The sequence below is a fragment of the Notolepis coatsorum genome (genome assembly GCF_963971535.1).
Source record: "Notolepis coatsorum genome assembly, chromosome: 19".
NCBI classification, from domain to species: domain Eukaryota; kingdom Metazoa; phylum Chordata; class Actinopteri; order Aulopiformes; family Paralepididae; genus Notolepis; species Notolepis coatsorum.
Genome location: NC_140183.1, coordinates 58,031,673 through 58,048,474, shown reverse-complemented (window position 1 = coordinate 58,048,474; position 16,802 = coordinate 58,031,673). Strand labels below are relative to the sequence as shown.

Below are 16,802 nucleotides of genomic sequence, written 5' to 3'. Positions count from 1 at the left end.
ATATAGGACATTGAATGGGCCATAATAATGGCAATGTAGCAATATAATTTAAAAAGTTATAGCCCTGCAAAGAAGGGGAACTTCTCCATAGACAAATAGAGCTGGCGAGGGATGGTAAATTATGAATTTAACCCATGGCGATCAAAGTGTTAAAGGGCACTCTTTTTTTCCTTTGTACTTTGCTCCCATCCCCCCAATGTTGTCGTTATGCTATATCCCTCAAGTTTCAAGTTTCAAGTTTCTTTATTAGTTGTCATAGTAAAATACAGAATACTTTTCCATGAAATGCTTTTTTCTGTATGAGCTCCTGGGAGTGTGCTACATAAAAATAGATACAAATTATAAAATAGAAAAAGTCAAGTACGTAAACAAAAAGTGTTTAGTCAATATACATACAATACAGAGTAAAAAATAGTCGTTGTGCTGCCCTGTCAGTCTGGGGAGGGTATAGACCAGGGGTAGGCAATCCTAGGCACGCGGGGGCATTTTCATTGGCACAGGGGGCAGCATAAAAAACTAAAAAAATTTATAATATAATAATATATACTTTAAAAAAAGAATTGTTTTACTTCGCTTTGAAATATTATAGTGGGGAGCTCCAGTAGCTCACCACGTATCTCGGCGCTATTTCTGCGTCGGGAGGAGCCGTGCTGCGTCACGGTTCTGGTTGACTCAGAGTTCGATTTCCGGACCCGCCGTCATTTGCCGAATGTCTTCCCCTGTTCTCCCACCCGTTTCACTCTACAACTGTCGGTCATGCTTGACCAGAAAAGCGCTAAACGCTAAAAAATAAAGTTTAAAAAAAAAATATATATATTATAGTGAAATATTTTGCACTGTTGTCGCATTTATCTTGTTGAAATCCTCGGTTATTTTTTGTAAGTCGACTGTTTTGCACACCCCTATGACAGCTATACAGCTGTTCCCATGGTGCTCAGCTGGCTTCCCGCGCCCGCGCGCAGTTCCCAGGTAATCACACAGTGCTGCGGTTGCATTCTGTATTTCATGATGGCAACCCCCGCTAAGAAAGTTAAAGCAAAGGAAATTCAGGCATTCCAGCCCTCGTGGACAGACGACTACGGGTTTGTGTGTCCGAAGGACCGTGCTGTGTGTACTTTATGTTTAGAAAATGTAGTTTGCAGAACGTCAGGTGTGATTTTTGAGACGAAGCATCAAAAAAGTTAAGGCAGAATCTATTAAACATGCCGTGGCCAGGTATGGAAAGCAAGCCAGCACCCTCAAAGTGTTCACGACTGCTAAAAACCATGCAACTGAAGCAAGCTATCGCATTGCTCATTGCATTGCGAAATGTGGAAAGCCATTCACTGATGGCGAGTATATCAAGGAGGCTTTTCTCTGTAGCTCAGATGTTTTGTTTGAAGGCTTGCCAAACAAAGAGACAATCAAATCAAGAATAAAAGATATCCCCATGTCAGCTTGAAGTGTCGAGCGACGCATCAACGAAATGTTAGAAAATATCAGAGAACAGCAAACAGCTGGATTAAAAGATGCTCTGGTGTGCATCTTAAAGTGACCAACTACAGCCCCCAGATAACGGAGCTCAGTAAAGCAAAACTGTTTGTCTGCATTGCACCCCCGCCCCAACTCAGATTTAGGGTTGATACAACCATCATAATAATATTGTTAATAATAACAATAACAATAATGATGTAATAATGTAAAAATTATCATTAAAAATACCTGATTATGAGAACAAAAAATTATGATGCATGGAATATTGTTGATATGGCACAGGCACACTAGTTACAACTATATTTCAAACTGGCACTTCATGTCAAAAAGGTTGCTATAGACCAGGGGTTCCCAAACTTTTCAGGCCGGGACCCAAAAAATAAGGCGTCAGAGAGCCGCGGCCCAATGCACATCGTCAGGCTTTTTTTCTTTATTTTTTTGCCAGGTGACCGATTTTTTAAGCCAAATATCACTTCAATCCTATTAAGTTAGTTCAAGTTAGTTATTCATTTATATGTGCTATTTATGAGAGGGCTAACTTGTTGCAAAATAATAATGATAATAATAATAGCCTCATTAAAATACTATTGTTGCTTCGGTTGTTTTCAGCATTTTATGTTCATAATCTGTTATTTAGTTTGAAATGTTCGTTGAAATAAGTAGATTTTTCATTTTTGTTTATTTATTAAGTTAATATAAAACCATATAGTCACATTTTAGAATACAATAGAATAGAATTTTAGAATACAACTAGAAACACTGTCCTGGCCTGCTTCTAAGTTCAGTGGCCTGAAAAAAAAAATATATATATTTTTTTTATCATCTCGCGGCCCTCCCGTGGCTGCTCGCGGCCCACCTTTGGGTCGCGACCCCGACTTTGGGAACCACTGCTTATAGACTACCATATGCTGCCCTACTGTCAGTCTGGGGAGGGTGTAGACTACCACATGCTGCCCTACTGTCAGTCTGGGGAGGGTGTGTAGACTAACACATGCTGCCCTCCTGTCAGTCTGGGGAGGGTGTAGACTACCACATGCTGCCCTACTGTCTGTCTGGAGGGTGTAGACTACCATATGCTGCCCTACTGTCTGTCTGGAGGGTGTAGACTACCACATGCTGCCCTACTGTCTGTCTGGAGGGTGTAGACTACCACATGCCTCCTCCCATTCATGTGGAGTCACCAACCACTTCTTTTCACCTGACAGCGAGGAGTTTCACTGGGAGAACGTAACATGCTTGGAAGTTCACGCTATCTCCCCCAGATGTCCTCCCTGCTGAACAGGCGCCCCGACCGACCAGTAGGAGTTGCCATTGCAACAATCAGGACTCACACTCCACTGGCTTCTTACCCACGAACCCGTTCGTAGGGACGACTGATCAAGCCAGGGGGACCGGTTCTGGGAATTTAACCTGGGTCTCTACAGGGTTCTTAGACCTCTACACTACCCAGTCACTACCCAGTCACTGATGATGTGCACTCTTAGGCTGTGGTTACACTAGGGCCAGTTTTCGTTTTCAGTTTTAAGTTTCAGTTTAGTTTTTCAGAATGCTACGTAATGGCAGGCAAGTTAGACACCGTTTTGCCTCCTGAGCACAGTGATGTATATACATGTAGTACAATGCCAAAGCAGTAGGTGGTGATGTAGTTCAAACATGAATGCCATTTTCAACCAATCAGAAAAGTTGAACGTGCCAATACACTTCCTGCTAAAAAACAACAATCCACCATCAACCTGTTAAGCCTTAAGGTCCCCCTATAGGGGGACCCTGCTTTTCTTTATCATAAATCGATCAATAGAGACCGTATTAGATCCCCAATTATCATATCATGGGGTACCATTGGAAAGCCACACTCATTGGCGGATAGTTTAGTCTCACAAAAAGATCTCCGATGTTGTTAGCTACATGCTAACGTGAATGGCATTCTCCATGTATATAGTTAGCATCGAGGCTATTAACGTAGTAACGTTAACGCTAGTAGAAATGGATGAAAACTTTATTTAACAGATTGCAGAATGGGTACAATACAATACGGCTCAATACACACAATTGTTAAGGGTATGCAGACTGTTGTAGTTTTGGACTGGGCTCCTTATAAGAATAACTTGACAACACGTTGGTAGCCGCAGCTACTTGGGACAGCTCTGCTGTAAACACTGGAAATAACCGTGCAGGTCTCTACTGGGCATTGGGCAGAACGGCTCCGTATCCGGCTTGCGCAAATTACATGGCACCATTGTCGGCGAGTTTCCAAAACGAAAACACCTTTTGAGCGTTGCCACTAGGAAAACGCGCTTTCCTGCCAAAACTGTGTTTCTTTTTAACTTGGACATGCAAACGTAATCATTCGAAAATAGAACGTTTTAGCCCAGTGTAACCATGGCCTTAAAACAGATGTGTTGAAATAGGGTTGTTCCTAACTAAACATATACTGTACAGGTGTGTTGAAAAACAAGTGTGTATCTTTGTGTATGTGTGTCTTTTTGTGTGAGTGTGTATTTTGTGCGGGTGTGTCTATGTCTATGATGGTAGTCTATGTCATAAATGGTACAGTAGTAGTCTATGATGAGTAAGACATGGTTCTCTCGTGCCTGTAGCTGCATACTGTTACCTGCACTCCAGCGAGGCGCTGGGTTGAGCCACAGAGAAGGAGGTCAGGCCCCCCTGCAGCTCTCCCAGCCTCGGGGCGGGAGAGATGTTGGAGCAGAGCAGGTAGCCACAATGCACGTCCCTGAAACACAGGCAGAGGGTCAACAAAACGTCAGTCAGTACAGGTATATCATCAGACGCGGGGTCAATATCAATAATATCAATAACTCCAAGTCAGCTCTGCTTTAAATTCAATAGTCCAGTAAAAGTAAAGTAGGGGAAGAAGAAGAAGAAGAAGAAGAAGAAGTAGAAGAAGAAGTAGTAGAAGAAAAATAAGTAGAAGTAGAAGAAGAAGAAGTAGTAGAAGAAGTAGTAGTAGAAGAAGTAGAAGTAGAAGAGGTAGAAGTAGTAGAAGCAGAAGAAGAAGAAGAAGAAGAAGAAGAAGAAGAAGAAGAAGAAGAAGAAGAAGAAGAAGAAGAAGAAGAAGAAGAAGAAAAAGAAGAAGAAGAAGAAGAAGAAGAAGAAGAAGAAGAAGAAGAAGAAGAAGAAGAAGAAGAAGAAGACATAGTAGTAGAAGAAGTAGAAGAAGAAGAGAAGGAAGTAGAAGAAGTAGAAGAAGGAGAAAAAGAAGTAGAAAAAGAAGTAGAAGAAGAAGTAGTAGTAGAAGTAGAAGGAGTAGAAGCAGAAGTAGAAGTAGAAGTAGTAGAAGCAGAAGAAGAGGTAGAAGAAGAAGGAAAAGTAGTAGAAGAGGTAGAAGAAGAGAATGAAGTAGAAGAAGAAAAAAAAGAGGTAGAAGAAGAAATAGAAGGAGAAGTAGAAGCAGAAGTAGAAGTAGAAGTAGTAGTAGAAGTAGAAGCAGAAGTAGAAGTAGAAGCAGAAGAAGAAGTAGAAGCAGAAGAAGTAGTAGAAGCAGAAGTAGAGGAAGAAGTAGTAGTAGAAGTAGAAGCAGAAGAAGAAGTAGTAGTAGAAGTAGAGGAGTAGAAGCAGAAGAAGAAGTAGTAGTAGAAGTAGAGGAGTAGAAGTAGAAGAAGAAGTAGTAGTAGAAGTAGAGGAGTAGAAGAAGTAGTAGTAGAAGTAGAAGCAGAAGTAGAAGAAGAAGTAGTAGTAGAAGTAGAGGAGTAGAAGTAGAAGAAGTAGTAGTAGAAGTAGAGGAGTAGAAGAAGTAGTAGTAGAAGTAGAAGCAGAAGTAGAAGAAGAAGTAGTAGTAGAAGTAGAGGAGTAGAAGCAGAAGAAGAAGTAGTAGTAGAAGTAGAGGAGTAGAAGAAGTAGTAGTAGAAGTAGTAGTAGAAGTAGAAGCAGAAGTAGAAGAAGAAGTAGTAGTAGAAGTAGAGGAGTAGAAGTAGAAGAAGAAGTAGTAGTAGAAGTAGTAGTAGAAGCAGAAGAAGTAGTAGTAGAAGTAGTAGTAGAAGTAGTAGTAGAAGTAGTAGTAGAAGTAGAAGCAGAAGAAGAAGTAGTAGTAGTAGTAGTAGTAGAAGTAGAGGTGTAGAAGTAGAAGAAGAAGTAGTAGTAGAAGTAGAGGAGTAGAAGCAGAAGAAGAAGTAGTAGTAGAAGTAGAGGAGTAGAAGCAGAAGAAGAAGTAGTAGTAGTAGTAGTAGGAGAAGCAGAAGAAGAGGAGGATGTGTTCAGACGTACTGTTTGTTACACTGCACCCAGGTGTCCTTGTCCTTCCCACAGTTTCCCTTCTCTGTTCCTTCGATGTTCAGCTTCTCATAACAGAACTTGTCGGCCGACGTCGCCTCTGAAAGGGAGACACATGACAACCGCTGCCGCTGAGTGAAATCAACTCCTGGCAGATCTCTTCTGGTACTGATGAATGTGGTTCAGAAATGTAAAAGCATGTGACGGCCCGTAAAACGCTCCATGGAGGAAGCGGTAGCGCCCAACTCCCTGCGGCAGCGACGCTCTCTGCGTCACATGACGCTCAGGATCACCACTCATTGCTGTGCTTGAAGTTACATTTACTTCATCTTTGACTGTGCTTGCCTTGAAGTTACATTTACTTCATCTTTGACTGTGCTTGCCTTGAAGTTACATTTACTTCATCTTTGACTGCTTGAAGTTACATTTATTTCATCTTTGACTGTGCTTGAAGTTACATCTATTTCATCTTGTGGTTGGCAACTGACCTTTTCAAAGTGCTACCAACATGATTACAGCTTTATGTGATGTAACGTTAGGCAGAAGTGTCTCAGAGAAATTCAAAACCTCTCTGTTTTTGGATTTTTGGTAGCACTTTATAATAACACCCTGTTATAATACATGTATAAGGTATTTGTAGATAATGAACTAATCATGAACAAATCATTTATATACATTCGTAATTATTATTAAATAATTTATAACTATATTTGTATACCATTTACAAATGAGTTCTACATTATTTATAACTCATTATCAACATTGTTTGTACTTGATTTGTTCATCATTAAATAATGTTGTTTAATGTGTAATAACACATTTGTAGATGCTTTGAAAAATGGATATGAAAAAACGACTATACTGTACCTCCATTTATTTGTTCATGTTCAACAAATGATTTGTTAAGACATTCATAAAACATCTATAAATCATTTGCAGATGCTATTGTGTGCCCTAATCTGAAGTGAAGCCTATTCATCATTAACAAATGTCTAATACAATTAATTATTTGTTTTTTTACCCCTTTTTCATCACCTGTTACAAATGTTGTAGACAGCTTTCGGATACACCCTTCTTTGTGACATCAAACAGTGACATCAAACAAATACATGTGCATGACATAATAGTGTAACATGGGGGGGCACTAGGACCCAGGAGTACCCTGGCCAGGTAGAGTATCTAGAGAGGAAGTCTCTTATCCGTGCTGCTCCTGCCCCACGCTTTTAATAAGGTATGAGCAGGTTAAACACCTTTTTTGTTGGTAAATCTATTCCATCATTTCCGACCTACAAACAACTCTTATATGTTGTGTGTAGACGTACTTGATGTGGTGGGCGCTAACGTTACATTTGTTCCTAATGTGTGCTCAGTGCTCAGTATATTGCAGTATGTGATGATGACACGACACACAAGAGTAATAATTATTTGTATTTTCAGGCTGTATCGGCGCCTATACAGTCTGAAAATACAAATAATTATTACCCCCGTGTTCATCACATACCGCAATATACTGAGCACTGAGCACATTAGGAACAAATGTAACGTTAGGTTAGCGCCCACCACATCAACTACGTCTACACAACATATAAGAGTTGTTTGTAGGTCGGAAATGATGGAATAGATTTACCAACAAAAAAGGTGTTTAACCTGCTCATACCTTATTAAAAGCGTGGGGCAGGAGCAGCATGGATAACTTGGTTCTGCTTCCATTCAAACAGACGGCAACACACGTGAAGTCAAGTCTCACTCGCGTGAGACTTCCTCTCTAGATACTCTACCTGGCCAGGGTACTCCTGGGTCCTAGTGCCCCCCATGTTACACTATATGTCATGCACATGTATTTTATATAGAGCTGGGCCGTTAACGGTGTTAACGTGCTGCGTTAACGCGATACTAGTACCGCGCGATAATATAATTAACGCATTAATCTAAAAAAAAAAAATAAAAAATATTTTACCTTTATTTACCCTAGGTAGGTTCGCTGAGCACAGATGCTCTTTTTCAGGAACGCCCTGCTTCACATTCACACAGTTCCATTCACACCTGGGAGCTGCCCAGTACAACCACAGTTGACACCATTGGCCACTGAGCAACTCCACTGGAGCAGTTGATTCAAGCCATGTCACATAGTTCAAGTTTGAAATGCTTCTTTCTGTTTTGCTCCTGAGAGTGTGCTAGATACTGTACTGTACTGGTAATATTATTTATTTGTGTTAACTTCCGAATAAAACAACTTATTAAACACAAGTACATCTTATTGAACATTATTTTGATATTTCATTACCAATTATCATAGCAAAACAGCTTTTTCAAACAGTCTGTAATGCATTTTGGAAACGGGAGATGGGCTCATGGTGTAATGGGCCACCTGGCCTGAGAAACATAAGGAGGAAAGAAAAAGTAAAGACTTACTTCTGGTCATTATTTGGGTAGAACACACATATTTTGAATGCCTTCGGCAGGTTTTTTTTTTTTTTTTTTTTGCCATTAATCTAGATTAAATCCAGGATTGCAGATAGATTAATCTAGATTAAAAAAATTAATCTATGCCCACCTCTAATTTTATATGTTAATAAAATTGCATTTATCTTTAGTCCTAATTCTGTCACTGTTTGATGTCACAAAGAAGGGTGTATCCGAAAGCTGTCTACAACATTTGTAACATGTGATGAAAAAGTAAACACTTCAGATTAGGGCACACAATAGCATCTGCAAATGATTTATAGATGTTTTATGAATGTCTTAACAAATCATTTGTTGAACATGAAAAATAAATGGAGATACAGTATAGTTGTTTTTTCATATCCATTTTTCAAAGCATCTACAAATGTGTTACTAGTACACATTAAACAACATTATTTAATGATGAACAAATCAAGTACAAACAATGTTGATAATGAGTTATAAATAATGTAGAACTAATCTGTAAATGTTATACAAATATAGTTATAAATTGTTGTGAAGGGCCAGATTAAACCGAATATATATATTTATTTATATATATATATTTAATTGTATTTGTATATTCTCTAATATTCCCTGATATCCCTTGTATATTCCTTGTACAATATGCATTGAATATCCATTCTAGCCTACTGAACATCCCATAATAGTCTCCATTCTACTATTGGTCGAGACCTTGGTGCCAGGCTGCCATACCCCTCAGACCCAGTTCAAACGTACCGCTCGACATGTACGAACAAGTCCTAGTTCCGCGTAGGAATTTGGCTACCGCACCACTAATGGGACTATTTGTTCATAGTGCGTATATATACTGCGCTACTAAAGTAGGACTTTCTTTTCAGTCCAGTTTCTTACCCTCCAATAGAGTCACAGACGTAAAGCCTCCCCGCGATGCCACGTGTGGGAGTAAGGCCAAGTTCGCCTACCATCGGTATTGAGACATCGTGTATATTAATATTTGAATAGTCATATTTGGCACTATATCGTCGAGTTGGACGTAGTCTATTAAGCTAATAATAGTCTGTTAATATATAGTGCTTCGTGCGGTGAGAATACTACCGTAGTCAGTACCCCATCGTTTCGGGCAGAGAACTGGCTGCTTACCCAGGGTGGTTGACCCTATGTGAAGCTGCACCCGAGGAGCCCCAGAGCCGACGAGCGAGTGGACCTGTATACCGGATTATTCTACCGACGACAGCCCGCCTTCCCAGGCACGGATTATGCTTTGGATACTTTGATTATTCTATGGATAAAGACCCCCGACACTACCGTGTGTTGGAACCCCCCCCCCCCTGGAGAGGACGCAAGTTGAGGAGACGCTCTGCAAGACGAGGTCTCTCCACATCTCTCCCCCGTGGACCGGAGAGAGCCGGCCCACAAAGAGTCCACCTGCTTTCATCTGTGGTCCAAGGATCGCCGGCGCATTGAACGGCACTACAGTGGGTTCTCCTGGGATACCCTTGGCCGGACGAGGCAGCTGGATTCTACCCCCCCCCCCTCCTACTCCTGTCGGCTTACAAGCGACCGGATTAACCCCCTCTAGTGTATCCAGCCTATAATCATTAAAGTATCATTGCTGTTATTCCTTAACTATTCCAGGTCGTATATTTACCACCTGCGCCTTCAGAGATTGGACATTATCTATTGATATACCGACGAATACTCCTTGCCATAAAAGTGCATACTATTTCAATTCATAAATGTAATTAAGTGATTAAGTGTTTAGTCTACACACCATCGCTGTGTAGGCAATAAAGACCTGTTTCTAATTCGTACATTTGTGTTGGATCCGTTTCATCTACGTGAGAGTGTTCATGATAATATATTTATGCCGTGTACTGGGTGGCCGAATATTAAGTACAAAGGTAGTGGTAGTAAGTATCATATCTAGTAATACAGTCAGGGAATTGTACCCCTCAGTTACAATTGGTCCTTCGAGCCGGATGGGTAATTAGTGTAATATTAATATAGTGTTATTAATATTGAAATGGCCTATTATGAACACTCCACGAAACGATCCTCCTAACCAACGCCCGCAGCGCGAACGACGGCTCCCTCAGTACTTAGAGGCTTACGCTGTCAGTCAACAACCTAGTCTTCTACTAACAGTAAACGCGGTAAAACTAGAAAGTAAAAGTATGTCTAACCCCAACGCCCAGACTACCCCGACCATAGAGGCCCCTACGGGCTCTAATGTAACTGACCAAGTTCACGGTGGGGACCAGTGGGAACCAGACATGACTTCACACCCCGCCAGTACTGAAGAAGTAGTCCCCGATGAGTCCCGGGAGGAATACAACGCTACCGAGAGAGAACTCGGCACGGAAGAAGACGGGGAGAGCACCGTGGAGATAGAGATCCAAGGCTCCGCAAGGAGTACCCCGAGGGAAGGCTCCCCTATACAACCGCCTTCTCCCAGCGAGGCAGAGAGGACCCTACAGCAGGCATTCCTCGTCAGCCTGAAAGCCTCTACTGAACGCGATAGACTCCAGGGTGAACGCGATCGATTGCAGATACAGCAACGGAGCGAAGAAGAGCACATACGCCTGGAAATAAGACGCATTCAGATGGAAGAGAATGTGGCCCGAGACCGAGCAGACAGCCAGCGAGCAGCTGCTGTTGCTCTACGGGACGCAGAGCGCGACAGACAGCAAGCGCAACTAATAGAACAGCTGATCAGACGGACAACACCCTCTCCCTCCGCCAGAGGCTCCAGGAACTCGTCTAGACACACCTCCAGGGCGGCATCCCCTAGCCGAGTAAACAACCCTGAACTTGACCAACAGACGAGGTCTATACCCCCCACAGACCACCTCCCCCCACCGGTCCAAGCGAGACCTAGCAACCGGGAAGGAGCAGCATATCCTGTGGAGAGGCTAAACCAGAGACTACAAGCACTGGATGACCTAACTGAAGACGAAGAGGAAGAGGAGGAGAACCACGCCCGAAGACAGCACAGTACTCTACCGGACCAGGAGGTCCGGTACAGCCCAGGCTATACTCCCGCGGAGCTGCGCTACAGACCCCCGACTCTATACACGGGTGAGCACGACGCACGACCCGCACCGAGGAACAGCACCTGGACAAGCGGGCCATGGTACACTGCCGGTACCAGCCCATACCAAGAAGCGGGAGGAGACTCGCCTAGGAGGCCTCTCCCCCAACGCTCGCCGATGTATCCACAGTCAGCGTCATACATTGGCACGCCTATGGTACCCGACTTCACCCAAGAGAACCGGGCCCAGTATACAGAACTCCGCATGTGTCTGGAGACCATGTTAGTGGATGTATTGGATGAGCGCCACAAATACGCCATCCTACTGCAGCACTTAAAGGTGCCCCGCGCACATAATATAGCGCTCGCCTACGCGACTTCCACCACCCCATACACAGCAGCGCTGGTAGCATTGGACCAGAGGTATGGGCGCATATGGGATTACGTGATCCAGGAGATCCGACACATCGACCGCTTACCCCCAGCAATAGACAATCGAGCACTGGACGACCTGTCCATCAGAGTGCAGTCCCTGGTAGGGATGTTGGGAGCGCAAAGAGAGAAGGGGAAGTATGAACTTTACGCCAACTCAAATGTGGAAAGGATCCTGGAGAAGCTGCCGCCCGCTCGTCAGGAGCGCTTTAGGCGGCAGAGGGACCACAGAGACCCGAATGGCCCCGAACCGAACCTCCTCGATCTAGCAGACTTCCTGGCGAGAGAAGTCAGCAGCCTACGGCTAGATACATTCGGACGGAGCACCCCTGGCTCCAGAGAAGGAACCAGACGACTAAATGATGGAAGAAGATCGGTGACTGTGATGCACCAATCGGAGTCAGTACCGAGCAGCAGGAGCCACAGTACCCCCTCCAGAACGGAGAAGTGGAAGATAGTGTGCCCCTACTGTGAGAAAGAACACTGGCTAGCGCAATGTGACTCCTTCCCCAAGCTGAACGCGGAGGAAGCAGGTCAATGGATAAAGTCCAACAAGCGCTGTTTTCGCTGTGCGCGCTCACACATGGCAGCCGAATGCCGCTTAAAGAAAAGGTGCACCAAGTGCGATGGAGCCCATCTGGACATACTTCACGACAGTAACAGACGGCGCCCTTCACCTGCACCATCCAGCCGCAAAGCGAGCGTCATGTACATCGATCCCGCCAGCAGCAGTGGAGCCCGAGTACTCCTAAAAGTAGTGCGTGTGACACTAAGCTACCAGAATAAAGTCCTGGACACTTACGCCGTCCTCGATGACGGGTCAGAGAAGACCCTGCTGCTCGCCTCCGCTGCGGCCCAGCTAGGGCTGCGGGGAAGCGAAACCCAAATGACAATTCGGACAATAAGACGAGATTTGAAGACGATAAAGGGCGAGAATGTCTCATTCTCTATCGCAGCAAGCGGCCAGCCTGAGCGACGGTACCAGATTGCAGACGCTTTCACCAGCCAAGAAATAGGACTGTCGCGGTACACATACCCCGTCGCCAAGCTGATGGAGAAATATGCACATCTGCGCAAGTTACCGATCCCGCTCATAGACAATGCTATGCCGACCCTGTTGATAGGCTCCGACCATGCAGACCTCATTGTCCCGATAGACCGGGTTCATACCGGACCCCGAGGCTGTCCTGCAGCAGTCGAGACCCGTTTGGGATGGACTCTCCAAGGCCCGCTCGCCAAATCTCTCAACCGAAGTACAGCCACTAGATGTCTCCACTCCCGAGTCACAGAGGGAGAAACCGCACTCCTGCAACACGTAGAGCGGCTATGGAGCTTGGAACAAATGCCCTTTAAGAATGGAAAGAAAGACATTCGCTCTAAAGATGACATTTACGCCATTCACCTCCTCGAGACAGGGACCAAGAGAGTCCCGGTCAACGGCGTGTTGAGATACGCCACGCCACTCCTGCGGCGAGAAGGAATGCCTACTTTCCACGCCAAGACAGACGCCATAGAACGGTACCTGCTGAACACGGAGCGGCGCTTAGCCAAGAACCCCGCCCAAGAGAGTGTATACCGCGCTGAGATTGAGAAGCTCATCACAGCGGGACACGTCACAAAGATGGACATTAAAGAGGCTGACCAGACCACTGAATCGTGGTACGTGCCCCACCACAAGGTCCATCACAACGGTAAAGACCGCATAGTATTTAACTGCAGCTACCAGATCGGATCCCAAAATCTGAATAAAGAGTTACTGCCCGGTCCCACACTCGGCCCCTCCCTACTCGGCGTTCTACTCCGCTTCCGCCAGGAAAAGGTGGCCATCAGCGGGGACATTAAAGGAATGTTCCTGCAGGTGAGATTAGTAGAGGCGGACAAGCCCCTGTTACGGTTCCTATGGAGAGAGAAGCCAGGAGATGAGCACCCAGCCATCTACCAATGGGAAGTCCTCCCCTTCGGAACGACGTGCAGCCCCTGCTGTGCGACATTTGCACTACAGAAACATGTAGCAGAGGACCCAGCAGCGGACGAAGAGGTCCGACACAGCGTAAAGAACAGCTTCTACGTAGACAACTGTCTACAAAGCCTTTCAACCCAGGAAGAAGCCGAGGCTCTCCTGATTAAACTCCGCGCCTCATTGATCAAAGGCGGCTTTGATCTCAGGCAGTGGGCCAGCAGCGATCCGCAAGTACTGTGCAGCCTCTACTCTGAGGACAAGGCAGCCAGCAGCGAGACCTGGATGGCTACAATCCCGGGAGAAGCCCAGGAGATGACCCTGGGATTGGTGTGGCGATTCAAAACAGATTCGCTTCACTACAGACACAAGCCCCTGACTACGGAGCAGGGAAGGCCGGCGGCGGCGCCGACCACCAGACGGAGTGTGTACACAACACTCGCCCGACAATATGACCCGCTAGGATGTATTCTACCGTACACCACCAGGGCAAAAATGATTGTACGAGCATTGTGGGACAAGGACCAGGGCTGGGACGACCCCATTCCCGCACACCTTGCATCCACCTGGAGAGAGTGGGAGATGGAGCTCCACTCACTCCCAGGCGTTAATATGCGCCGAAGCTACTTCCCACCCACGGTGAGGCCAGAGACATGTAAAATGGACTTACACGTCTTCAGTGACGCCTCAGAGGTCGCATACGGATCAGTAGCCTACTTGCGGGCCCAAGACCAAGGGGGAGAGATCTACACAGCATTTGTCCTCGCCCGCTCGAGAGTAGCCCCACGCAAGCAACAGTCTATCCCACGTCTAGAGCTCTGCGCAGCCCTAGCCGGAGCGCACCTAGCCACGCTCATCCAACGTGAGCTCACCATACCGGTGTCTAGAACAATCCTGTGGTCAGATTCCACGACGGTACTCGCCTGGATCAAATCGGACTCATGCAAGTACAAAGTCTTCGTGGGAGTCAGAGTCACCGAGATTCAAGACTTAACCGAAGAGTTAACCGGAGAAACAGAGTGGCGCTACGTTGATACAAAACAGAACCCAGCTGACGTCATCACCCGGGGGATGCCCCTGGATGACCTCACCCGTCGCAATGTCTACAGTGACGGCCCCACATTCCTAAGACTCCCGGAAGGACAGTGGCCCAAGCCTATCCCGAGGGAAGCAAGTCCAGAGGAGGTGGAAATTAAGAAGTCTGTGTTCTGTGGATTGAGCACCGTAGCCTCCACCGACCCTAACATAAACGATTGCACGTCCATAGAGAGTGCACAACAAAGAACATTCCTGTGGTACCACCCGGAGTGCAAGTCCCCCGCTGATATATCAGCAGCTAACTACGAGGAAGCAGAATTGCTTCTACTGCAGCGAGCCCAGAGAGACTCGTTCCCCGATGAATTGGCCTGTCTACAGGGAGGAAAGCCCGTCCCATCCGACAGCAGATTAATTCATCTGGCCCCCGAGAGCGACGCTCACACCCTCATCAGAGTGGGTGGTCGCCTACGCAGAGCCCCCAATCTACCGGATGACATTAAATACCCGATCGTATTGAACAGCCGACACAAGGTCACAGAGCTGATTATAAAGAAATACGATGAGGATGTACATCACGCAGGAGCAGAAAGAGTCTTCGCGGAAATCAGACGTCGTTACTGGATCCTACAAGGAAGAGAGGCGGTACGACGCTTCCAACGAACATGTCTAGACTGCCGCAAGTGGCGCGCGCAGCCCAGCATACCAAGGATGGCTGACCTTCCTCCATGTCGCCTCCGAATCGGTGACAAGCCATTCCACTCAACGGGTATGGACTGCTTTGGCCCGCTGCACATAAAGAAAGGAAGAGGAACCGAGAAGCGGTGGGGTATTGTATTCAAATGCATGACCACCAGAGCGATACACATCGAGCTTCTCCCGACCATGAGCACAGACTCATTCCTTATGGCCTTCCGTAGATTCATATCACGGAAAGGAAGACCGTCTACCCTATTGTCCGATCATGGGACAAACTTTAAAGGCGGCGAAAGAGAGCTGAGAGAGAGCTTCCAAGCTATGGGCCCAGAACTTAAGACCCACCTCGCTCCAGCACAGGTTGATTTCCAATTCAACCCCCCAAACGCACCCCACTTCGGTGGCACTTGGGAACGAGAAGTGCGCTCCATAAAGACAGCCCTGTACGCAGTACTTGGGGCCCAGACTGTGGCGGAAGAAGTCCTAATGACAGTCCTCACGGAGATTGAGGGAGTACTTAACTCGAAGCCCCTTGGATATGTCTCCAGTGATGTGGCGGATATCGACCCAGTTACCCCCAACACACTCCTGATGGGGCGGCTAGATCCCACATTACCCCAGACAATGTACCGGCCTGAAGAAGCGAACGGCCGACGAATGTGGAGGTACAGCCAAGTATTAGCCGACAAGTTTTGGAACAGTTTCCTACTGCACTACCTACCGTCTCTACAGACCCGCCAGAAGTGGGTAAAGGAGAGAGACAATTTGACAGAAGGAACAGTCGTCATGATTATTGATCAATCACTGCCCAGAGCTATGTGGCCGGCCGGCCACGTAAGCAAAGTGATCACCGGTGCCGACGGCAAGGTCCGAGCAGCTGAAGTGCTCGTCCAGGGTCGCACTTACACCCGTCCCGTGGCAAGGCTCATAGAACTGCCTCGACTCCCAGACACAATCGATGATGACCATGACCCTACAACCCTATGACTTTGTGAAGTTGACTGACCCCTACAGCAAACCCTTATGTGTAAATAGACAACGCGATTAATCTGTCTCCGTTTAACTGATTAGGTCTGGGACCTATTCAGGGGGTGGCTGTTGTGAAGGGCCAGATTAAACCGAATATATATATTTATTTATATATATATATTTAATTGTATTTGTATATTCTCTAATATTCCCTGATATCCCTTGTATATTCCTTGTACAATATGCATTGAATATCCATTCTAGCCTACTGAACATCCCATAATAGTCTCCATTCTACTATTGGTCGAGACCTTGGTGCCAGGCTGCCATACCCCTCAGACCCAGTTCAAACGTACCGCTCGACATGTACGAACAAGTCCTAGTTCCGCGTAGGAATTTGGCTACCGCACCACTAATGGGACTATTTGTTCATAGTGCGTATATATACTGCGCTACTAAAGTAGGACTTTCTTTTCAGTCCAGTTTCTTACCCTCCAATAGAGTCACAGACGTAAAGCCTCCCCGCGATGCCACGTGTGGGAGTAAGGCCAAGTT

The 16,802-nt window shown here is 45.8% G+C and overlaps 1 protein-coding gene across 1 annotated transcript in view; it reads right to left on the bottom strand.

Moving 5' to 3' along the window:
- Positions 1–16,802, bottom strand: part of adam22 (ADAM metallopeptidase domain 22) — a gene marked incomplete at its 5' end in the record, with an annotated part of 200,552 nt that overhangs the window by 28,481 nt on the left and 155,269 nt on the right. Inside the window, 2 exons of the mRNA XM_084336828.1 lie at positions 4,085–4,204; positions 5,695–5,800. Of these exons, the coding sequence (XP_084192954.1) occupies positions 4,085–4,204; positions 5,695–5,800 (226 nt within the window). The remainder of the gene's footprint in view (positions 1–4,084; positions 4,205–5,694; positions 5,801–16,802) is intronic.